Source organism: Cyprinus carpio, unplaced genomic scaffold (assembly GCF_018340385.1).
Source record: "Cyprinus carpio isolate SPL01 unplaced genomic scaffold, ASM1834038v1 S000006759, whole genome shotgun sequence".
Lineage (NCBI taxonomy): Eukaryota > Metazoa > Chordata > Actinopteri > Cypriniformes > Cyprinidae > Cyprinus > Cyprinus carpio.
The window spans coordinates 259,522-281,991 of record NW_024879356.1 but is presented as its reverse complement, the minus strand read 5'-3'; the positions used below and the strand labels follow the sequence as shown (position 1 = coordinate 281,991).

The 22,470-nt window shown below is 33.5% G+C and overlaps 1 protein-coding gene across 1 annotated transcript; it reads left to right on the top strand.

The window, feature by feature from the left end:
- Positions 1-5,204: 5,204 nt before the first annotated feature.
- On the top strand, positions 5,205-21,466 carry LOC109113601 (tumor protein D53 homolog). The gene is made up of 12 exons (XM_042755948.1): positions 5,205-5,314; positions 5,559-5,798; positions 7,140-7,184; positions 7,903-7,926; positions 12,363-12,478; positions 13,083-13,231; positions 15,777-15,786; positions 17,180-17,271; positions 19,247-19,261; positions 20,694-20,732; positions 21,101-21,161; positions 21,337-21,466. The coding sequence occupies exons 2-12, from the start codon at positions 5,780-5,782 to the stop codon at positions 21,451-21,453; spliced, it is 687 nt and encodes a 228-aa protein (XP_042611882.1). The 5' UTR covers positions 5,205-5,314; positions 5,559-5,779; the 3' UTR covers positions 21,454-21,466.
- Positions 21,467-22,470: the final 1,004 nt, after the last annotated feature.

Below are 22,470 nucleotides of genomic sequence, written 5' to 3'. Positions count from 1 at the left end.
CTTCAATCTATTTATGACGTGCATCAGATGTTATAATCTGTAAGCGTTTAGTGATTGGTGATAGGGAGTTGATGAATTAATGTCTGTCCCTCTTGATCCCCTCTCTATTCCTCCCTGCCCTTCATGCTGTGCCAACATCCGCAGGAATTTGCATGATCAACAAACACGTTTCTGTCTACTGCACTGTGGAAAACAAAGGGCCCAGAATTACAGGGGACCCGCAGCTCTACACCAAGACGTGTAGGGCATCTAGGTCATGCAAATCAGTACTGTGTCATGCAAAAGTGTTCAAGATGTGCACAAATCTAAAGCTGTAAACCAAACTTCAAAATACCTGTGGGGTCAACAAGACCACTCTGAGACCACTTTTGAAAATGCAATTTTGAATCTCTCTAATTTAATATTTTAAAATTAGTTAACTGCAACTGTTAAGTTAATAATATCATTTGTACAAAATCTGAAAATGTTTTTATTAATACAAATTATATTATCAGCATAACAATTAGAGTGAAATAAAATTAAATGAAATTTACATGAATTGAAATTCTCTGATAATATAATTTGTTATGATTTAAAGCATTTAAAAACACACATTTTTATGTTAATATAAGAAATAAAATGTATGTATGTAATATATATATATATATATATATATATATAATATATATATATATATATATATCTATATATCTGTTTTTATTACAAAATTTATTTATTAGCATAACATACAGTAATTAACAGTGAAAACAACTGAAATGAACTGAAAACTTGAATTTGGCCATATTATAATAGTCTATTTTAGCAGTCCTGGACTGTTTTCAAGTCAACATGAAATCTAAATTCACCCTATTTACTTAATTTATATTCAGCATCTTATTGTGAAACCTGATCGTGTTATCCAGTATGATTTCAGAAAGATCCAAAGAACATCTCACCGTCTGTAGGAGTTCACATGATTAATATCAGAAATATGTGACCTAGAAATGAAGAATTGTTGAGAATATTCATAATGCTGACTTTCAAACCCCACACTGAATCATAGTGCATTTTGCCTTACACCTTGAACAAACTGCTGGATGCATAACATTTTTCTAATCAAGTGTATAATTATTCTTAGATATGTTCATTCAAATTTCCATAATATGGAAACTTTGACATTCATTTCTAGTATGTTTTAAAGCTTTGCACACTGAGATGTAGCCACTGAGCGGCACACTGCTCAAGACTATCAGCCCAAATAGGTGTCCCTTTGCTGTATATTGCACAGTGTTATAGATTCATATCCACTGTAATCCATTGCCACATGTTGGGTTTATTTCAGTCTCATGCTGTTACAAAAACGAATACTGTAGCATGTCAACAAGTATATAACCTTGACCGTTAGACATAGTATATTAGTGTACATGCAATGAAATTGAAACAAAAGGCAACCCCTAAAGCTTCAAGTCCAACGTCTGTCCCATGTTTTGATATGAGCTTGCCCATGTAATACTCAAAACAAAGGTTTATCTGGAGGAAGGTTGCAGGAAAGGTTGTAACCATAGAAACGTGGTCTGGCAGGAGAATCAGGAATATGAGTATTAAGGCTTAGAGATACTCATTTGGGAAATCCCCATACAAAATCATCAATGCAATGCTACCTAATTCAACTCTCTGATTATAAGTGGTTGCCAGGTTTCATTTCAAAGCTGTTTTATCCATGGGATTTTGGAGACAATCAATTATGAAGATGCACTCAGTCAGGTAGTGAATGCCACTGTTATTCTCAGGGAGAATTTCGTCACATCTGCTACACACTGCTTTATCACTCCAGTGCAGATAACTTCATTATCTGTACGTATATTGAGGAAGAACACAACAGAAATTGGGTCGGAATGTTAACTTGGGGCTGTTTTTTCGACATGCTAACATTATAAACCAAAAGCTTTGACTGCCGGTGTGGTGGCATTGTTTTTATTTATTTTATTTTTTTCCACCAGAGATGGTGCCTTTTACCAGTGGGATTGAACTTTACTTAAAGGAACTCTATAAATGAGTTTATTTTGTATATTTTGAGAGCACATCTGCTGTGATTGATTTTCAAAGACCGTAATATTTTATTCCCTAAATATACTGTAGTATGTGTCTGAATCTATACCACAAACACCTGTTACGTTTGTGTTTTTTTTTTTTTTTTTATGCACATTGTGTTTTTTTTTTATTTTTATTATTATTATTATTGTTACATTTGCTGCTGCACTTTATTTTCAGATTTAAAGAGTCGATTCAGGCCTGCAGACAGCAAATATATGTCTTTATCATATTTAATTAAAAATTAAAAGGAGCTGCCAATATTTGGTCTCACTTGGCTTTTAATTAGTGGTGTTTGCTAAGAACAGTATCACTATTATAATTGCTCATACTCAGGGTCAGTGATCTGGGGGGGAAAGACTATATTATTTTGCCATGTATTCCATGCTCCCAATTTGTGCTACAGATTCTGTTTAGGGTTAGTAGTTTAGTTTTAATTTTAATTTTTTTGAAAGGAATACTTTTATTCAGCAAGGACACATTAAATTAATCAAAAGTGACAGTTTTAAAAGACATTTATAATGTCCCAAAAGTTTCCTCCTGTTCAAATAAAATGCTGTTCTTTTGAACTTTTTTATTGATCAAAGAATCCTAAATTGGTCTGTTTTACTGATTTCAACATTAATAATAATCTTGAGCACCATATCAAAAGGTGCCACATATCAAGAATTATTTCTGAAGGATCGTGTGTTAGTGTTAGTATACAGTATTAGTGTTTTTTACTATATTTTAGTGAAATAAATGCAGTCTTGCTGAGCACAAAGTGACTTCTGTCAAAAACATTTAAAAATCCAACCGCAAAAATGTTAAAAAAGTTCATCTTACCATGCTACAATAATTATTTCTAAACATGTTTTATTTTAGCTAATACAGTAAAGTCAGAAAAAACAAGTTTACATGTTTATCACGTAACAAATTCGTACTGTAACTACAGTAGGTGACTGTGATCTACATCACGGAAGTCACTGCTGAATGAAAGCTTACTGCTGTGATTTGCATGTGCAGCGAGATAAAATATGCAAGTCTGACCACACGTTGGAGTAAAATAACTATTGTCTTCTTTTTCTCATCTACAGAGCTGTTATCCCTCTCATTATGTGGTATGGGTGCAGCTGTCAGCTGAACTACCAGCTGTCTCTAGCTAAGTTTAGAAACGTCAACCAAGTGGCAGGCTACTAGCTTTTACAATGAAGCGCATGAAAGCACATTTTGATATAGTGTCATTATGCTGAATTCCTCACGTCATTCCAAACCTGTATGGCTGTGGAAAACAGAAAATGTTTTGGAAAATGTCTTAGTGTTTTTGTCTATATAGGCCTAATTGATGTCAATGGGTTCCAATATTGTTTATGTTCAATTTCAAATAAAAAAGAAGGTCATACAGGTTTGGAACGACATGAGGTGAGAGGATTTTTAGGTGAGCTATCCCTTTAAGTCAAGGATTGCCTACATCCTTATCTGCATAGTGGCCACTGATGTGCAATTTTGTGCATTTTCCATTAGGATATCGTTTTTATCCATAAGTGAAGATCAACATCTGGACACAGAGGATTCGAACCCCACGTGTGGTCAGACAACATCAGCAAGCAGAGATTACAACCAGTGTGTTTCCTCAGATTTCCTTCTAGTCTCTCCCTGCTGGTAGTCTCTGATTATGCACATTCCAGTCAGATCAATTTCCTGCCTGTCTAAGCACTTTGTTAGGGTTTGCTAGCCGAAGAGCTGCTTCCTGAGGTCAGCTGACTGACTGACATCCTGTTGACACCAGCTCCACCGCTGGAACAGGCTCTAATAGCAGTGCAGGCCAATGAAGAGTGACAACAAATATCAATCTCTGTCAGTTTAATACAATAAAAGCGTGACTCACAATTGTATGTTGTAGTTTCTTACTCTTAAAACAGGGTAGCCTACTGCAAATATTATTGACTTATTGATGCTTCCTCATTTATCAGTAGTTTTTGATGAATTGTATTTATGTTTACGACTCATGAAAGCCTGTAAGCTTAATGAATATTTCAACGAGCAAACTCAAATGAAAATGGGTTGTCAAATAAATGTCATGTTGTGGTAATGGTGTTTTTTGGAACTATTGTTTCTTGCGACTTCTGGATTCATATTTGAACACAATGCTTTTTATTCTCCAAAAACTATTATTATTATTATTTTAAATGACTGTGTTGTAAAGATTTTCATGTACTTAATGTATTTTGTTTTGACCAGACATGATTTAGTTTGATAAACTTTATTGTTTATTAAGCCTGTGTTCGTTAAAATAATATGGAATATTAACAAATTAATATCATTAACTTTTTAAAATAAACACATCTAATTGAAAATGAAAGTAGGCTTATACCTTAATGCAAAACGTCATGAGAAGACATGGCAAAAAAAAAAAAGTTGTTTAAAAAACAAATGCCATAAAAATCTCATTTCGTCATATCAGTCACGGCTCGTTATTTTCCTCAGTTCTATTTACACCAGCTAAGTAGTTTAAGTAGTTGCAGATGAATTATTTATTTGACTTTTTTTTTTTTTTTTTTTTTTTTATGTACGGTAATTTTGTACAAGTCTGACACCTGGTGGTCAAAATAAGAATTGTAAAATTTAAATATTTAATGAACTCCGTGTGCTCATAACGCATACCTATAAAAAGCCCCTAAGAGACAAATAACCACATTCTGAAACAGATCTGCCTTATACGTCCCATATGCACATGGTTGGAAGCAGACCAATGATAACCACCCATTTAATTAAACTGTGTCATTATTGTGTGGGATCATCTATTTTGTTTGTACATCCATGCTTGGCGTGCTGTGGACTCATTACAGTTTTAACCTTCCTTATTACAATAATGAAGTTTAATAATTATCTTAAAGTTCCCGTAATCACGTCAATAAATATTAGCTCTGTTACACATCAGTAAACGCTTCTAGGCATCGCTTGCCACAAGCTGTAGCCTACTTAAAAAATGAGCATGTTCTATTCCGTTCCATTTTTTTATTTTATGTTGAATTATTGTTTTATATTAAATATCTCTGTTGCATTCTGTTTTTCCGCGTCTCGCCAGGAGATGCCGCTGTTGACCGGAACGATAATTTAACCGAACGTAAACTCGCTGCTCTCAGGTAAACGTGTCACTCATGACATCATCGGTGTGGTATGCCAAACTCACGTCATTTTGAGCCGTGTTGCCTCTGGATTTTCATTTGGGTTTGAACTTTTAAGATGTCTTGAGTAAAATCAGGTCTGTGATTTAGGTTTCTTAAATTGTTTTACCCGTTTTATTCTGCAACATGAATTAAAAATACTTAATTTTTTTACTTTGAAACGGTTGCTTAAAAAAAATAAAAATAAAACAAGTTGCTAACAATTTGTCAAATAAGGATTACAGCTACCACAAAGATACAAGTTTACGTAGGAATCAGACAACCGTTGTAGTGTTTAATCATATAAATCTATACAGATCTTTGTTTTGTTTTTTTATGTAGGAACTGACGGCTGTTGTTATTTACCACGGCATGTATTATTAAATTAGAATATGCTAATTATAACAGTTCCCATTGGTCTGTGGCTGAAGCTGCTCCGGTAATGGGCGGGGTTTTGAGAGCAGAGAGTGCGTGTGTGGAGCGGTTGTGTTGGACGGGAATTTCTCTGAACTGAGAGGTGCTGTTAATGTGAACTGGACCTGCGTTTGCACACTACCGCTGATATGGAGCCCAGACAACAGGGTGAGCTTACTTTCCAAACACTTTCATCCCTTATTGTTCTGTAAATATGCTTGTGCATATAAATGTTTTTGAATACTTCTGCAAATATGGTTTCACTTTCCTGTGTATCCTCAAATAACTTGAGTAGTCTTTCACTGAAGAGGCACGTGATGTTATAGCCTACTGGTTTTATTTTTGCATACTAGATAGATTAGAACAGATAACTAGACAGCTAACAAATATTAGGCTATTTAAAAGTCACGTTTTTGTAGTCTAGTTCATTTAGGCTTCATTCTAACGATGTGCATGAGTTTAAGCCAGACTTGTGATCAAGTTTTCCATGGATCTGTTGTCAAAACACGTAAACAGATTAGGGAATTGGATGCAGCTCCTCCCTCTCTCTCTCTCTCTCAAGTTCCTTTAGGTACTGGGATCTGGACAACCACGTGACCTTACCATTTCATTTCCACGTGACTGTCCTTAGCTAAATAATTGAAATCTTGTGACCAGATATGTTCCAGTGGTAGTACCAGTGAATTGGCTGGTCTTTAACCAAACAAAACTGTACAGTTTAGTAGTATAGACATCCTGTTGGCACCGAGTACTGTGTTGCTCCACCAATCTAACAAGCTCTAATGACAGGGTTGGGCAATGAAAAGTCATGTAATTATCAATCAATGTCAGTGTAATAAACACACTTTTTGGTATACTGTTTGAGATCTAGGCAAGTATCATCAGCACCTGTATACCAGCAAGACCAGTGATAACCAAATAACCAATGAATTAATATTAGAACAGTAAACATAAAGAAACAAACATCAACATAGTTAAGCTGTAGTAAAGTAAATGGCAATGACAAAAATTATATATATATATATATATATATATATATATATATATATATATATATACACATACACACACACTGTATATGTATGTACAGTACAGTGAAGTTAAAATAAATTGCAGTTTGTGTATTTTTATAGAATGTAAATCATTTGTTTTAATTTATAATGTTTTTTTAGAATTATTTATTTTAGATTTATGTAATTTTTAGAATTTGACTAGACAAAATGCAAGTAGATTTACAGTAAAGTATGAGTTTGTGAATTGTAAATATAAAGTCAGTGTATTTTTGCACTCGTTATAGTAGGATTTAGTATAGGAGTACAGTATAATATAGTGCATTATTGTAAAAGAAGTACACAAACCTGAAAATAATATATTTATAATATATAGTTATAGTTTAATGTTATTAATCAGTTGTTTAAATATTTAAAGTGCTAAAGTTAGTGCATATATGTATACATTTGTGCATTTATACATTAATCTTTTGCTTGTTTTGCCAATCATGCTTCACAGAGCTGTACTCTAGCGTACTAACTCCTGAAGCAATAGTAGACTGGGGTAAGAGCTTGCTGTGTAATGTAATGAAAGTGAATGTGACAAACCCAACCTCTGTAGCCATGTAGATCACTCCATTTCCACCTCTGAGCTGATGGATGCTGAGTTGTGTGTAGCTCTTTGACATAGTTTTAGATGGAAGTAGACAGCCATGTCAAATACTTTAGCACGTTCAAAACTTGTAGACACTGCTAAACCCTAGAAATGTGACATTATTTGATTGACAGACCCTTTGTTGTGCTTTAAATGCATGCCATGTTGAAGTTCCCTGAATGAGACAACATGGGTTTGATATGCATGTCTGTGTAAATTTTGTTTTTGAATGATGTTGAATATCTCACTTCAGTTCTTTTTTTGCTGTTGAATGCATTCTGATTGCATGTTCTTGTGAGATTTAGGTTGCACTTTATTTTACAGTACGTGTACTTACATGTACTTATAGTGTACTTACAGTGTATTTATTTAAGAAAGTTCTGGTAATACAAGGTAACTACATGGGTTAGGGTTAGGTTTAGGGGTAGGTTCAGGGTTAGTACCTAGTTATTACATAGTTATTGTAATTACTATAGTAAGTACATAGTATGTACATGAGGAACAGGACTGTAAAATAAAGTGCTACCGAGATTTGAGTGGCATTTTGTACTTTGTAATCAATTTGGTGTATCAGCTCATGAATCAGATCATGTAATGTTCTCCTTATTTTCAATCTGCTGAACCACAGAAGACAGAGAAACTTTCCATGCAGGTAAGTCTCAAAAACATCTAATTTCATGTGAAGGATGTAGCTTAGCAGAGTTTTAAAAGCAACCCATTACACACTTTGCATGGTCACCATCTGGAATTGCCTGCCAGTCACTAAATACTCTGTGGTGTCTCTGTGCAGCATTAAATCCAGTCAGATAATCACTAAGGAAAAATCCCTCAGATTACTCCGGCAAGGCAAGAAATTACGCATTAGTTCACTGAAACCATGCCCTTAAATTATACTGCTTTATTTCAAGCTCCAAATAGATTGTGCTTGCATTATTGAAATGGAGTTATTTAGTGAAATAAAAACAGGATTTGTTCCATTTGTTACAGAAAACACTTTACTAGTGTACTATTAGTTGTGCTGTCAAACTAAGCCCGGTAACACAAGCATTGCTATTGTTAACTAAAACTAAAAGTATTTGCAAGTTGTTAGTAAAGTAAAATTACTAGCACTAAACCTGCAATAAATCAATTAAAACTGAATAGAAAAATGTAAATACTAATAAAAATGACAAAAAAGTACATTTAACCTAAAATTGTAATGATATCATAAAGATACGTATATATAAAAATAAAAGCTATTAATATTAATAAACACAGTAATAGTATATAAATAATATTAATTTAACACTAACTTGTGCAATTGGGTTAATGTTTATTTAGCTGTTGTTTTATAGAATTTTTGCTGATTTGCATTGAGTTCAGTGGTTGGATACAAGATTGTGTGTGTGTGTGTGTGTGTGTGTGTGTGTGTGTGTGTGTGTGTGTGTGTGTGTGTGTGTGTGTGTGTGTGTGTGTGTGTGTGTGTGTGTGTGTGTGTGTGTGTGTGTGTACAGTATGTGTGTATGTGTGTGCGTGTGCATCATTGAGACTAATACTACAGAAATGTACACTATAAAAGTTATTTACACAAACTGCAGAACCTTATAATAGGCCAGAGGCAGGTAACTGAATATATTAACCCATTAACTGTATAATAATTATGATAAAGTTGTGATAAATTAGTTTAATTAATTGACAGCATTGTTTTACAGTATAGATTACACAGATTAAAATAGTATCTCAAATGTTTAATTAATTAGTTTTATTGATCATCTCTGGTCTGGCTTTGAATGCCTTTGTCTTAATTTCTATCAGTGGGTGATAAGAAATAGGTGTTTTGTTCATCTGATGATAGTAGGAATGCCCTCCTCCTTCTAACATTGAAATCATTCTCTGAGGACAGTGAAGTGATTCTTTGTGAATCTGTTGCGTCGTCGGGAAGGAAAATGAGGACATTGAGAGAGCTGGATGCATAGTCCAGTGAGCTTGAAGAAGCTGAAATGTCGAGTACACTGCCCTGAAAGGACACTTAGTTACTCAGATGACACACCGAACACCGTGACACGACTCACCCAGACAGAAGAACATGAGAAAGATCAACTCTGATTGGCCCATTAATGAAAAAAAAATAGACAACTAACCCAGAAAGGGAATGTCTGAAGATATGGAGGAGTTTCTTTCTGATTATCACTTCTTTATTGCATTTTCCTGTCATTTTAGTGATGGGAAGACATACTCATTTAAACGTTGGTTTGTTTGAGCAGTTCATTTAAACAGATTTTATCAATTCATTAAAAAGGAATCAGCTCAAAAGAATGATTCCTTCCATATGTTTTTAATGCTATTTGATGAAAGAAGACCGATTTAGATGACCAACCACTTCAAGTTGTAATTGATTAACCAGCTCAACCAGGTTCCTAGCTCTAGATAGGTTAAAAATAATGTTCTACATTCAAGGTCAGTCTAAGCTGTACTGGCTTATAGCCAAACTGATCAGTTAAACCAGTATGAACCATCTAGAAACCATGCAGGAAACATGTCATTATTTAAATTAGTTTTAAAACGAACCATTTTTTCCCTTTGAAATTCACCATAGCATTATCTTTTCGAATGATCTTGGCTTAAATCTTACGTGTCTCAGCATTTCATCTTGGTGTTGTTGAATGAACCAGTTTGATATCGCACAGCTCTCTTTTTCCAGTAATAAACCTTCAACAAAATGTAGACACAGTAGAAAGGCAATGGAATGGAAAGGGTATTATTTTACATATTTAACATGAATATGATCCTCTGAACTTCCTCTTATTCAAGATGCAGACCCTTAAATAGATTTAGGGAATCCGATTAATGGGATAACTGGGAGCTTGATGCAAGACATCAAGAAAGTTGCTAGGCAACCTGAACAATGAGGCTGTGGAAGTGTGAGATGATTGCTTTTATAAAGTAACTTTTCTTCTGAGTTATGCTCAAAGATCCAACCTTCAGATTAAATCTATATCAAGAAATCAATTCTTGTTATAAGTAAATAAACAGTGTTGACATCTTACAAACTGAAGACCCAGAGGGATAATTTAGCCTCTCAGATCATGTCAGAATTTTGCATATGCAAAGTCAATGTATGTTGTGTTTCTATGAAAAAGTGATTTTGAGGATATGCCGGGACTCTGATATGTCATATTGATTATTTTCATATTTTAAATGTCAGCCACACAGGACATGTTCATGCTCTATGTTGGAAACTTTTTTTCATCATATTGACATTTAAATATCTAGACCAAAGCTGAAAGAGTCAAAGTTTGTCCAAAGTAAGGCTTTCACCAAAATAAAACAGTTAAAAACTAGTTAAAAACATTTTGATATGCTGATTAAGTCATCAGATTAATTCACAAATAATAGTATAAAAATAAATGCACAATTAATCACATATGTTAATATGTTTAGAAAATCTAAATTTGTAATTGTTAGGCCATATAACATGAAAATTGTGTGTGTGTGTGTGTGTGTATATATATATATATATATATATATATATATATATATATATATAAAACATGATGATGCATGTTTTTATAGTGAATTGTGTTAAATAACTGTGAAATCTACAGACCTATATTTATTTACGTGCTTCAAAATTAAATCCAAATGAGTTATGTGCAAATAACAAATATACGTAGATGAAAGACTAAGATTAGGAAAACTGTAAATGCATAACATACTGTACATGCATAACATACTGTACATACTGATTTTATCATGTTAATGTCCTCAAGCTACCAATGCACCATCTTGCTTTAGTTTTAAACAGATAGATCTGATCTTCTGTACAAGCTACTGTGTGTGGTGTAAATGATGAATCTGAGATCCCATTGCTTTCCTTTGCTTAGACCATCCAGCTCTGCTCTTCTACCTGCTGATTGCATTAGCCACTAAAAGTGTATCATGCGTTTCATGCCACAGTACTCTATAATCAGTTTCTCGTGTAATGACTGACCAGCTCTCTGAGATGTGACTCTTGTTTCCCTGTGGGCAAAAACAACCTTAACATTTACTCACATTACTGGAGCCATATCAAATGCATTAGGGCTTCATCATATGAGCTTTCATTTTCTAGCTATTGTAGGATTTAGTTTTTCTTTCACTTTAATCATGAGTGTTTTTGACCTCCACCACTATGTTTCTTAAGCACATTGAGTTTCTGAGGAAATTAATTATAAAAGTAACAGGGTGTTTTGACATTTGTGTCCAATTCTAAAGGGGTCTGAGCTGTTTTGTGCATTCACGTTATGCAGAGTATATGCTGTCATTTCAATATAATTTCACTCTTGGATGAATACTCTAAAATATTGATTTATGTAAGTCATGTCAGACATGTATTGCAATGAAATGAAACTAAAACATGATGTACTGAGTGGGTGATTCTGCAGTTGAAACTGGAATTTTGGGGAACTGGGTTGAGGTTTCAGTGATAGGTGTGGTAATTAAACCATATTTCTACTTTCATATCCTCTACTCTTTACGTAAGTTCAGTTTAAATCCTCAAATGCGTAAGAGAATACTGTTGTTTTGGTCTCTAGTCTCTTGCATGTCTATTATGAGGTGCTTTAGACTGAAATCAGCCTTATGTTGCCTCAAAACATGCTTCCATAATGCTTGTAAAAATGCCATCATGTTTGTAACTCAGTTGACCAATTTTAACTTTAGTGTGATTTTAAAGAAAACATGTAAAGCTCCTTTATACGTCATCAATCTCTAGTCTCTAGTGCAAATTTCAAGGGGTTTTCAGTCTTTTTTGTACAACCTTTCATTATACCTGCAAATACACATTCATTCTGAGGTGAGGTAGGATAATTACACTGTTAAGGTGATAGTTAAATGTGTTTAAAGGCTTTTCAGACTGACTGAAGGGTCGTTTCTGTACAGTGCAAACAGCATGATTTACTTTTCCTAAAAATAGCTGTTATCAACTATTTTCAATGTGGAGAATAAACACAAGTTATTTCGGTGAAATCAAATCTGCGCAAGAATGTGTGCTTAAAGATTTGTCCATTTGATTGAGACATGTTAACAGTAACTTTCATTGTTTCGCTATTTTTGTACATTTATTTCCAGGTTTTTTGGACAAAGAGCCTCTAAAGGAAGTGGACGAGGATATGGTGTCAGAGGTGGATCTCAACAACACTGTCACAGAAGAGGAGCGAGAGGAAATGGAGAATGAACTGATTAAGGTATTTTCTCCAGTGTTTTAGTGCTAGACCAGGAAAATGGGCAGGTTGATCCTTAGAAACTATGTTAGTCTCTGAACCCCAAGGCTACAAAGCTCAAGCAGAAATAGTGCATGTTATGTAAATCCTGCAGATCTGTCTGCATTTTCCTTCTTTGCATGTTGTGACTCACTTTTAAAAAGTGAAAATGTGCCACTGTTCACTTATCTTATCTCATCTGTTATGAGTTAAAAATGACATGCATTAGTGTTCAAATATAGTAAGGTGATTTCAGTCATATTAAAGCAATTATCATTGAAATACGATCCAGTCTACTGTACTGTATTTCCTGAAATATACTGAGCTGTTCCCATACAAATAGTCTGCATTATCTCATCCAGAACATACACCCATGATTGAAAATCATGTGACCAAAGCTTTCCCATTTTTTCTTGGGCTACTTTATCCTCCCAGATCTCCACGGTCCACTGAGCCATGTAAGGCCGATGTTAACTGTAAGACAGTTTGCATATGAGACAGAAAGAAAAGAGAGGAGGCTTCATATCAGAACTGAATTACCTTTTGTTAAGCTTCAGCCCCCAACCTTGACTTATTTTCCTTCTGTCAGTTAGAAGAAGAAATCATTACTTTGAAACAAGTCCTGGCCTCCAAAGAAAAGCGTCACTTGGAGCTGAAACAGAAACTAGGGATCACACCCCTGAATGAACTGCGACAGAACTTCTCGAGGAGCTGGTACGACATGCAGACCAGCACAGCGTAAGTAGCCTTTGCTAAACCTCGTGATTTATGTCATATTTAAGTCTGACTTATGATATTAGATGCATCATGCATCTTTTTGAAAAAGACAACAGTGGTGATCCATGCTCACTTGGCGAAAAGGCATGACCAAAATGGGACAAAATCAATTTTTAACAACCTAGTAGTTCTATACGTGTGTTAGACGAGTTAGTTTAGTGGTACAGTTTTTGCTTAACAATTAGTTTAGTTCCGATGCAGCCAAATTATTTTTTTATATATTTCTGAATGTATATATTTGTAACATTTTTTTAAAAAAAATTTTGCTAATTGAAATGAAGCTGAAATAAAATAAAATAAAAATATTAGAAATGTTGCAACTAAAATGACTAACTAATAATTAACTAAAATTGAAAAAAAAAAGAAACCTAAATAGTTCAATTAAAAAAAACTACTAATAAAAAGGACAAAGCGCATAACAAACTTACTAATAATTAAAATGAATACTGAAAATATAAAACAAAAGCTAGTTCTAAAAAAAAATGGTGATTGCCATTGACTTCCATAGTAGAAAAAAGTACTATGGAAGTCAGTGGCAACCACCAACTGTTTGATTACCAGCAATCTTCAAAATATCTTCTTTTATGTTCAACATACTGTAAGAAAGCAATTTCTACAGGTTTGGAACGACATGAGGGTGAGTAAATGATGACAGAATTTTCATTTTTGAGTGACCTGTCCCTTTAAGTCGCTGGGTATATTTGTAGCAATAGCCAAAATTACATTGTATGGGTCAAAATTATCGATTTTTCTTTTATGCCAAAAATCATTAGGATATTAAGTAAAGATCATGTTCCATGAAGATATTCTGTGATACTTCTTACTGTAAATATATTATAGCTTAATTTTTGATTAGTAATATGCATTGCTAAGGACTTAAAAGAACTTTGGACATCTTTAAAGGCGATTTTCTCAATATTTTAATTTTTTTGCACCCTCAGATTCCAGCTTTTCAAATAGTTGTATCTCGGCCCAAATATTGTCCTATCCTACTAAACCATACATTATTCAGCTTTCAGATGATGTATAAAAAAATATGACTGGTTTTGTGCTCCAGGGTCACATACTGTATATATCTCATGCAATATTATCGTTGTCTTATTAAAATCTAGTACTTTGCATCAAAAAGAACAATATTTACATTGACCGGTTGTTTTATAACCCGGCTTCCTTCTTGAGAATGAATTGCATTTTGAATGAACATGTTGACACAGTGGTATTTCCTTCTGTCGATGTGTATTTAGGTTATTGCCATCACAGTGTGATCCATATCTGCCTCAGTTCACATTCACCCAGACAGACAATGACTTTCTGAGACACACAACCCATTTGCATGATAATAACGTCATTGCAACAAGGTTTCTCTTTATATGCACGCACTAAACAGACAAATGAGCTATTATTATCAATGAAAGGCAAGTAAAGACTTAATATTTTATATCATGTCTCTTTATGGCTCATGAAGTCTCATAATAATGTTGATGTGCATGTTTACTATCACTACCCTCAGGAATAACACAGACAAATACACAAATTACAAGCTTGATGAACAGAAAACCATTTATAAGCAATGATTATGTGAATTTATTCATCTAGCAGATGCTTTTACCGAAAGCAACTTACAAATCACAATAATACAAGAAGGAACAATTAATCAAAAGAAGAAAATGCAGTTATTCTGCTGTACCAAATTAGCAAATGCTTCTGCTTGTCAGGTTAGTTATTGTATGTAAGTAGCAACAAAATAATGTTACTTTTTTTGTTGGATAAACAACAGAAAACAGGTTTGGAATGAATTTATTGAGTAAATACAGACGTCATCCTCATTTTTGGGTGAAGTGTTCCTTTAAGTCTACAATTTATGCCTTTGTTGTTTTCTTCTTATTGTTTTAATAAAGAGTATTTGATATGTTTTTTTTTTTATTACACTAATTTAAATGGTTCTTAGTTGGTTGTCATTCTGGTTACAGTACCTGTGGTGAAAATGAAATCTGTAATAAGTCTGCCTGACTTTGTTTATACCCCATGTTCACCTAGTTATTCAGTTACTACAGTGACATACTAGCTAGCATCTCAGATGAATAGTCCTTCTCATGTCGCAGTTGCCATGGTGAGGAGGTTGTGGGCTGAGAGGGACAAAGCGATCAGATGGCGTCTGCTGACCGATATGGATGATTCCTGCATTAGCCAGAGTGTCTCTGCACATACTCCCATCAAAGGACTAGATTTCCATCTCTTAGGCTGTTCTCGGTTCACTCTAGATGTGCTGTTATACAAAGCATATAATTTCACAATGCGATTCACCTCTCGCTGTGAAATGTGACTTTTAGCATGATACAACTTAAAGAACCTGTTCACCTAAAAATGAATACTCTGTCATGATTTACTCACCTTTATGTCAGTTTGAACCTTTAAGACTTTCTATCATAAAAGATGTTTCACACTATGTTCATGCTGCATTTCCCATGCAATAAAGAGGGATGATGGGGCTCCGAAAATCTTCCAGGTTTTCTAAAGTCATACTATTGCTTTGTGTGAGGAACACACAAATGTTGTTTGTAGACTGATCAGAATGTGCCAGGTTTGGATACTGTGTGTAAAATTAAATATGGGAGTTTTGTTCTGAGGAATGTAGAGATCTTGGGTTCAAAAAGTGAATTGAGTTGACTTGCTATTTAAATTGGACATTTGGGAAAAAACAAAGAGTAGGAAATCATTTTTATACAATACAAACCTGTATTTAAGCATATTCATTTATCTAAATGTCTGATTGTTATTTCTGTAGAGTATCAATAGCATTGTGTCTTTAGTGTTCCCTTTGTAGACTACCTTATTGTATTCTCTGGATTAAACAGCATTTCTTCCTGTTTTGTACGAGATCACAGAAAAAACTGAAGTGAAGTTCTTCCTGTCTACAATTCCGAAAAGACACCTTTTTGTTCTTTGCGTGTACATGTTTTAAGTTTGTTAAATTAAATTAAATTTATGCATTTAGCAGACACTTTTATCCAAAGCGACTTACAGTGCAATCAGGCTATCAATTTTTACCTATCATGTGTTCCCGGGGAATCGAACCCCCAACCTTGCGCTTTGTAACGCAATGCTCTACCACTTGATCTACAGGAGCACTTCTCGTTCTTTTTTAGTACATAATTTATTATCAAATGTTTTATTATCAGATTATTTCTATATAGTGCTGCACGTATATATGGCTTTTTGGTGGTGTTATTATATTGTTTTACCTCTTATAAAAATGGAAATGTATAAAAAAAATTATATAATGAATAATTTTATAAATATATTATTGTTTTAAATTACAGTTGCCATGTAAAATAAAAATGACACTTATAATATATATATATATATATATATAAATTTGCAAATTCTAGTTTACACAGCAAGTAACGGTACTTGAGTTACGATAATTACGTATTAAATGTATAAAATTCTTCACTTACATATTTTCATATACTAAAGTTTTTATTTTGGCAGAATACTGGTGAATCATTGTAAATTTCACACGTCACACAATTGTAGCCTTTGATTTGATAATCACACTAAGCTTTCAGTTTTATTTCGATTAATTGTGCAGCCGCATATATTTTTTTAAATTTTACATTTGGTTAAATTATTAGCTTTCAATCAACTCAGCGAACCCCCTGTAGTACCCTTGTGAACCCCCAGGGATTCCTAAATTTAGACAACCCATATTTGAGGTAATTTCTCCTATGGAATATGTTTTAAACTGTGTACATTTTATATATATATATATATATAAAAAAAAAAATTATTAGGTTTGTGTGCAAATTTTATATTTATGAGAAATATATTTATCAATGGCATCTATGATAGGAATATCTGAGTAAGAGTATCTGGTTTTGTACTGTTCTTTCAGATACAAAAAAAAAGACGTCTGAGACCCTGACCACGGCTGGACAGCGGACCTCAGTGGCCTTCAGTAACCTGGGCAATGCCATCAGCAGGAAGTTTGGCGATATGAGGTACAATGTCACTTCCCCCTCTGCCTCTTTCTACTGTCTATCATTTCCTGTTTCTCTTGCGCAGGAATCTCCCATAAATACATACCACACACGCTGTGATTATTGCACAGTGAAATGGCAGTGGTCTTGAGGCATTTATTTTGGCCAGTCTGTTTGAGTGGCATGTTTGTGTTACGTAAGCCTCATTTAAGCAGCTTTCAGTGGGCCAGATTGGGGGCAGGTCCAGCTGGCATAAAAATAAGAGCTTGTGATGGCATGAAGAATTTACCAGCTCCTCTTCACTGGCTCCTGGATGGTTGAGACACTCTTTGACAATAGACGCATTCAGTTTAGAAGAAAGTAAGGGAGAATTAACCACATGTACAGCAGGGTGATAAAGGATTGACTGTTGACAGTTTGTTATAATTAATAATGGCTATACTTATTATACAGATGTCCTGAACACTGAAAAAACAAATTTTCCTCCTTTTTTCCACAGTAAAAATATATTTATAAAAGAAAATACATTATTTTGAAAAGCAAAATTTTATGATTTATAATATGATTGTTGATAAAGTATGTAGTGTAGTGTATTTTAGATTTTTCCACTATATTTTTTCTATTTTTCTAATAACTAATTGTTTACAAATGTATAATAATAATATATTATTATACATCATATATATATAGATTATACATTATATTATTATTTTATATTATTTAAAAAAAAAAATTTTACTGGGAAAAAAAAGGGTCCAAAAATATAAATTGATAAGTGACAAAATATATAATTTACATGATGCAATAAAATTTGCAGGAGTGTTATAGGATACACATTATGTTGTGCGTTTGTGGGTTTGTAAGACAATGTTTTATTCATCAATTAATTATAAAGAATGATCAAAATCATTGCATGATGCCCAGTTCTAATTTGCCACTCACTCCCTCATTTGCTTTAGCAATATTAGTGTTGATTTTACTGTAATTGGACATTTCTGTAGATCCAAAACCTCACCCTTATTTTACTTCAGCATGTATGGCCTTCAGATACTGTATCCTAGGAGGTATGTGTGTTTGGTTGCCAGTGTGTGACACCATCTCTCTGCATGTGCTTGGGGGTTTTCTACCTCATCTTTGCAGTGAACTTCCAAAAAACAATGTTTAGCCTTGCATGCTTATTGGCTTATAGCTATAGCAGCATATTGCATGATTACAGTCCATACTGTATATGGAGTTAATATGGAAAATAATGCTTTTTGCTTTTCAGGAGTTCATCAATACTTCAACAAGAGTTAACATTTTTGTTGAAATGTTGATAAATATTCTTATAACTTCTGCACAGTTTCTCTCTGTGTCTCTGCCTGTTGCATCAGGCCTAAACTGGCAATTATTGGAAATGGTTAAAGTTCATTAGCAACTTTAACTGCCAGTATACAGTGGCCCTAAAAAGTAAAGACACTTACTCTAAGTAAGTCACACTTATAATGTGTGAATGCTATTGCATTAGATGCACACTTTTAAAGCTCATTTCACAAGGTTTCATGTGACAGAACAATTGTTTAAAATGAAAACAGTAAGTGTTTGTAGTATAAACTTGAGGGAAACTAAATTCAGACATCTACTAAAAAAATAAACTTAACACCACTTGGATAAAAGTTAGGTCTAAAAAAGGTCAAGCATCTTTTTCCTATTTCCATTTAAGTGTCCAAACATTTTTTGTGACCACTGTATTACAATTCTAAAATGTATTAAATGTTTTAAAAAATAATTAAAAAATCAGTTGCATGGTTTGAAATAAGTCTGATTTATTGTTATGGTTTTATGCGAGTGAAAGTTCTACCGAAATAATTGTTCTAAACTTGATAACTGCATGAATTTTATATGTCCTCAAATATGTTTTGAGGCTCATATGACCAGAATTTTGTTGTATGGCCTATAATCTGTCAGCAAAAAATGATGTATAATGTTCTTTCCCTGTCTCTGATGCACACCAAAGGTCATATTCTCTTGGGTAAGATATTGTGTTTATAGATCTTAGAGATTAGCAATAGCTGTTAGCAATAGCTTTTAGCATCTGCATGATACTGTACATGAGACCAGTGACGGTGCTGAAACTAAATCTGACTTACTCAGACAGTGTGTCCATAAATAATCAATATGGGTGTGAAAGGGTGTTCAAGTATCTGAGCAGCTAATATGAATATTTCAATACAATTTCAATGAGTGTCTGTCTTAAATTGATTCTGAGAAAAAAAAAAACAGTGCGGAGCCATAAATTCATTAGATAATATGAGATCTGAAATGGTTCAATATCTCAGACTGTGCTGTAGCATTATAAGCAGGTCTTATTTATATATATATATATATATATATATATATATATATATATATATATATATATATATATATATATATATATATATATATATATATATATTATCAGCAATGCATTTTCAAATCTATTTTGAGCCAAAATAACAATCATTTCTCTGTCTCCCACATTGACTACATGCATCTGTTTAATAGATAACTGGCTTCAGCATGTGTTGCTTTTCATTGAACTATTTATGTGTTGACAAATAATGCATGTAATGCTCTTGTTTTGATATATAGTTCATGAGAGAAATAGCAAAAACCTCCTTATCCCACCTACTTTGAATAGCCGTTTTTTTTTTTTTTTTTTTTTTTTTTTTTTTTTTTATCAGGTATGCGGTTTATTTCTCACTATGCATAGAAAACAGGAAGTGCAAAATGATCAAAGTTCTGTACTGTGTTGTTCATTGGAAAGTCACCAGCTTGTGCAGTACAATTCTAAATTTAAGGTCAGGTCTTGTTTAGAAAGTTAGTAGTTTTATTTTACAAAGATGCATTGCATCAAAAGTGACAGTAAGGACATTACTTACAATAGATTTCTATTTCAAGTAAATGCTGTTCTTTCGAAAAAATAAAAAAATGATGCTGTTTCCACAAAAATATTAAGCAGCAGATCTGTCAACATGGATAATTATGAATTATAAAAATGTTTTTGAGCACCAAATCAGCATATTAGAATTAGAATGATTTCTGAAGACTGGAGTAATGGATGCTGAAAATTCAGCTTTGCATTACAGGAAAATGAAATGACATTTTAAAATGTATTCAAAATAGAAAAACACTTATTTTAATTTGTAATAATATTACAAAGTTTTAATAGTTTTGCTATTTTGATCAAATGCAGAATTGGTGAGCATAAGATATTTCTTTCAAAACATGAAAAATCTTACCAATCCAAATGTTTGGTTGTGTTGGTGTAGTATTGAAATATACTGCTGCAGGCTACACTTACATATAACTAAACCTTTTAATTATTAGCTATGTTTATACGTGTCTTATTTGCAATGTATTTGTTTGTCCATGATAATGATCGAACCTCTCTCCTGCTTGGCCATGCTTTCATGGGACAGCTATTCTATACGGCATTCAATGAGCATGCCTACAATGAGGTAAATGTGTGCGACAGCTTGCTTTGCATGTTTGTTCTATTGTTGCATTAAAAAAAAAAAAAAAAAAAAAAAAAAAACGTTTTAAAACATCGAAGGATAGACAAACAACATAAAAATGCATGTGACATCTTAAAGCACATATGCATATATATAATAATACACTACAGGTTGAGTGTTGGTGTGTCAGATGTATAAACATAAAAAAAAAATAGATTTTAAATAATGGTAATCCTTGCATGTACCATCTTGCATGCACCTTTATTACACTAAAACAACCTGGAGAGGATATTAAGACTGCAGTTGAACGAACCAGTTGAGGTTTACTGTCTAGATTAGGTAAATAAAACTAAACTATTTTTATTTCACAGGAATTCGCCTAGTTTCAATTCCTTTGAGGAAAAAGTCGAAAGCACAGTTTCAAACATTAAGGTAAGCCTGACATACAATGACCTTATTAGTGGTCAAACAAGCAAACTGTAACTTGGCTTGCCCCGTAGTTCAGTGCTGTTAATAATTGATCAGCTTATCATTAGGAATTTTCAACTTCACCATCCTGAATGTCAACATACTACCCAATGTCATGAGAGTTTTGTGTTGTGAGCAGTCAAAGGTTGGAGGAACAGGAGGTGCGGGCAGTTTTGAAGATGTCCTGTCTTCAGCAGCCCAAGCCAGCGCCCAGGACACCCCTACTAATAATGTGACAGAGAACAGTGAGCACTAAGGGTTTCAATGGTCGACCAGTGGAACTCTGATGACCCCTAGTGGTTTGGAGACCACAGTGAAAACTGCACCGGAGGGCCCCAAAAAAATGGCAATACATGCCTTTCAGGTGCGTGTTGGTGGATTATCTGTGCACGGGAGGAAAACAACCAAGTGGAGCCTGTTTATTCTTTAAGTTCTTTTCCAAATATGTATATTTTTTTCGAGGATATTTACACTTTGGTGTAGTCCTGCGTTACTTTATTATTTATACTAACTCAACATTGTTTAACTGTAACAAAGCATGATACATTTCCTGGACCAAAAATAATGGCTGCATAAAGTACTTGAAAGAATGCTCAACAAAATAAAAGTTAGACTTTGTTTTCCTGTTATAAATGTGTTAATGCTCCTATTTCTGCTAACTAGAGCACGTTTGTTAATAACAGATGCAAAACAGCAAATTAAAGAATGAAGATTTACATTTTATTGCAATTTATTAGCTTTTCTGATTGCCTGATGTAAATTGTAGTGTATTGCTAAGGATAATTGTCACTGACCAAAAATGTATAGCATTATTATATCCTGTTTTTTTCTTTTACTTCATACGTTTTGTGTGAAATTTGTTGCAGCTTTACATATTTAACATTGACAATGAAGTCAGGTGTTGTTTTAAGATTTTATAGCCAAAATATTTCTTCAAATTCATACTCGGGTGTTGAGCTGCCGTTCATTAATATTGTCAGTCATTAAACATTTTTTTGTAAAGTCAGAAAGTCCCGGCTCATCAGTCATGAAATTAAGGTGAATTGAACCGTAATCAGAAACTATAAAATGAACATTAATTTTACTGTTTCTTTGTAAGTAAAAGGGTAAAAGCGTAGTAAAGTGCTTTGCAAAAATGTTCACAAGATAGATGCTGCTCAGTTTTGACCTGTTGTTTTTAACGTTTTTGGTACATAATTTTTTGTAGCTTCTGCTTAACACTTTCCACTTGGAAAAAACTAGCGCTGTTGTAACACAATTTCGCAGAACTGAA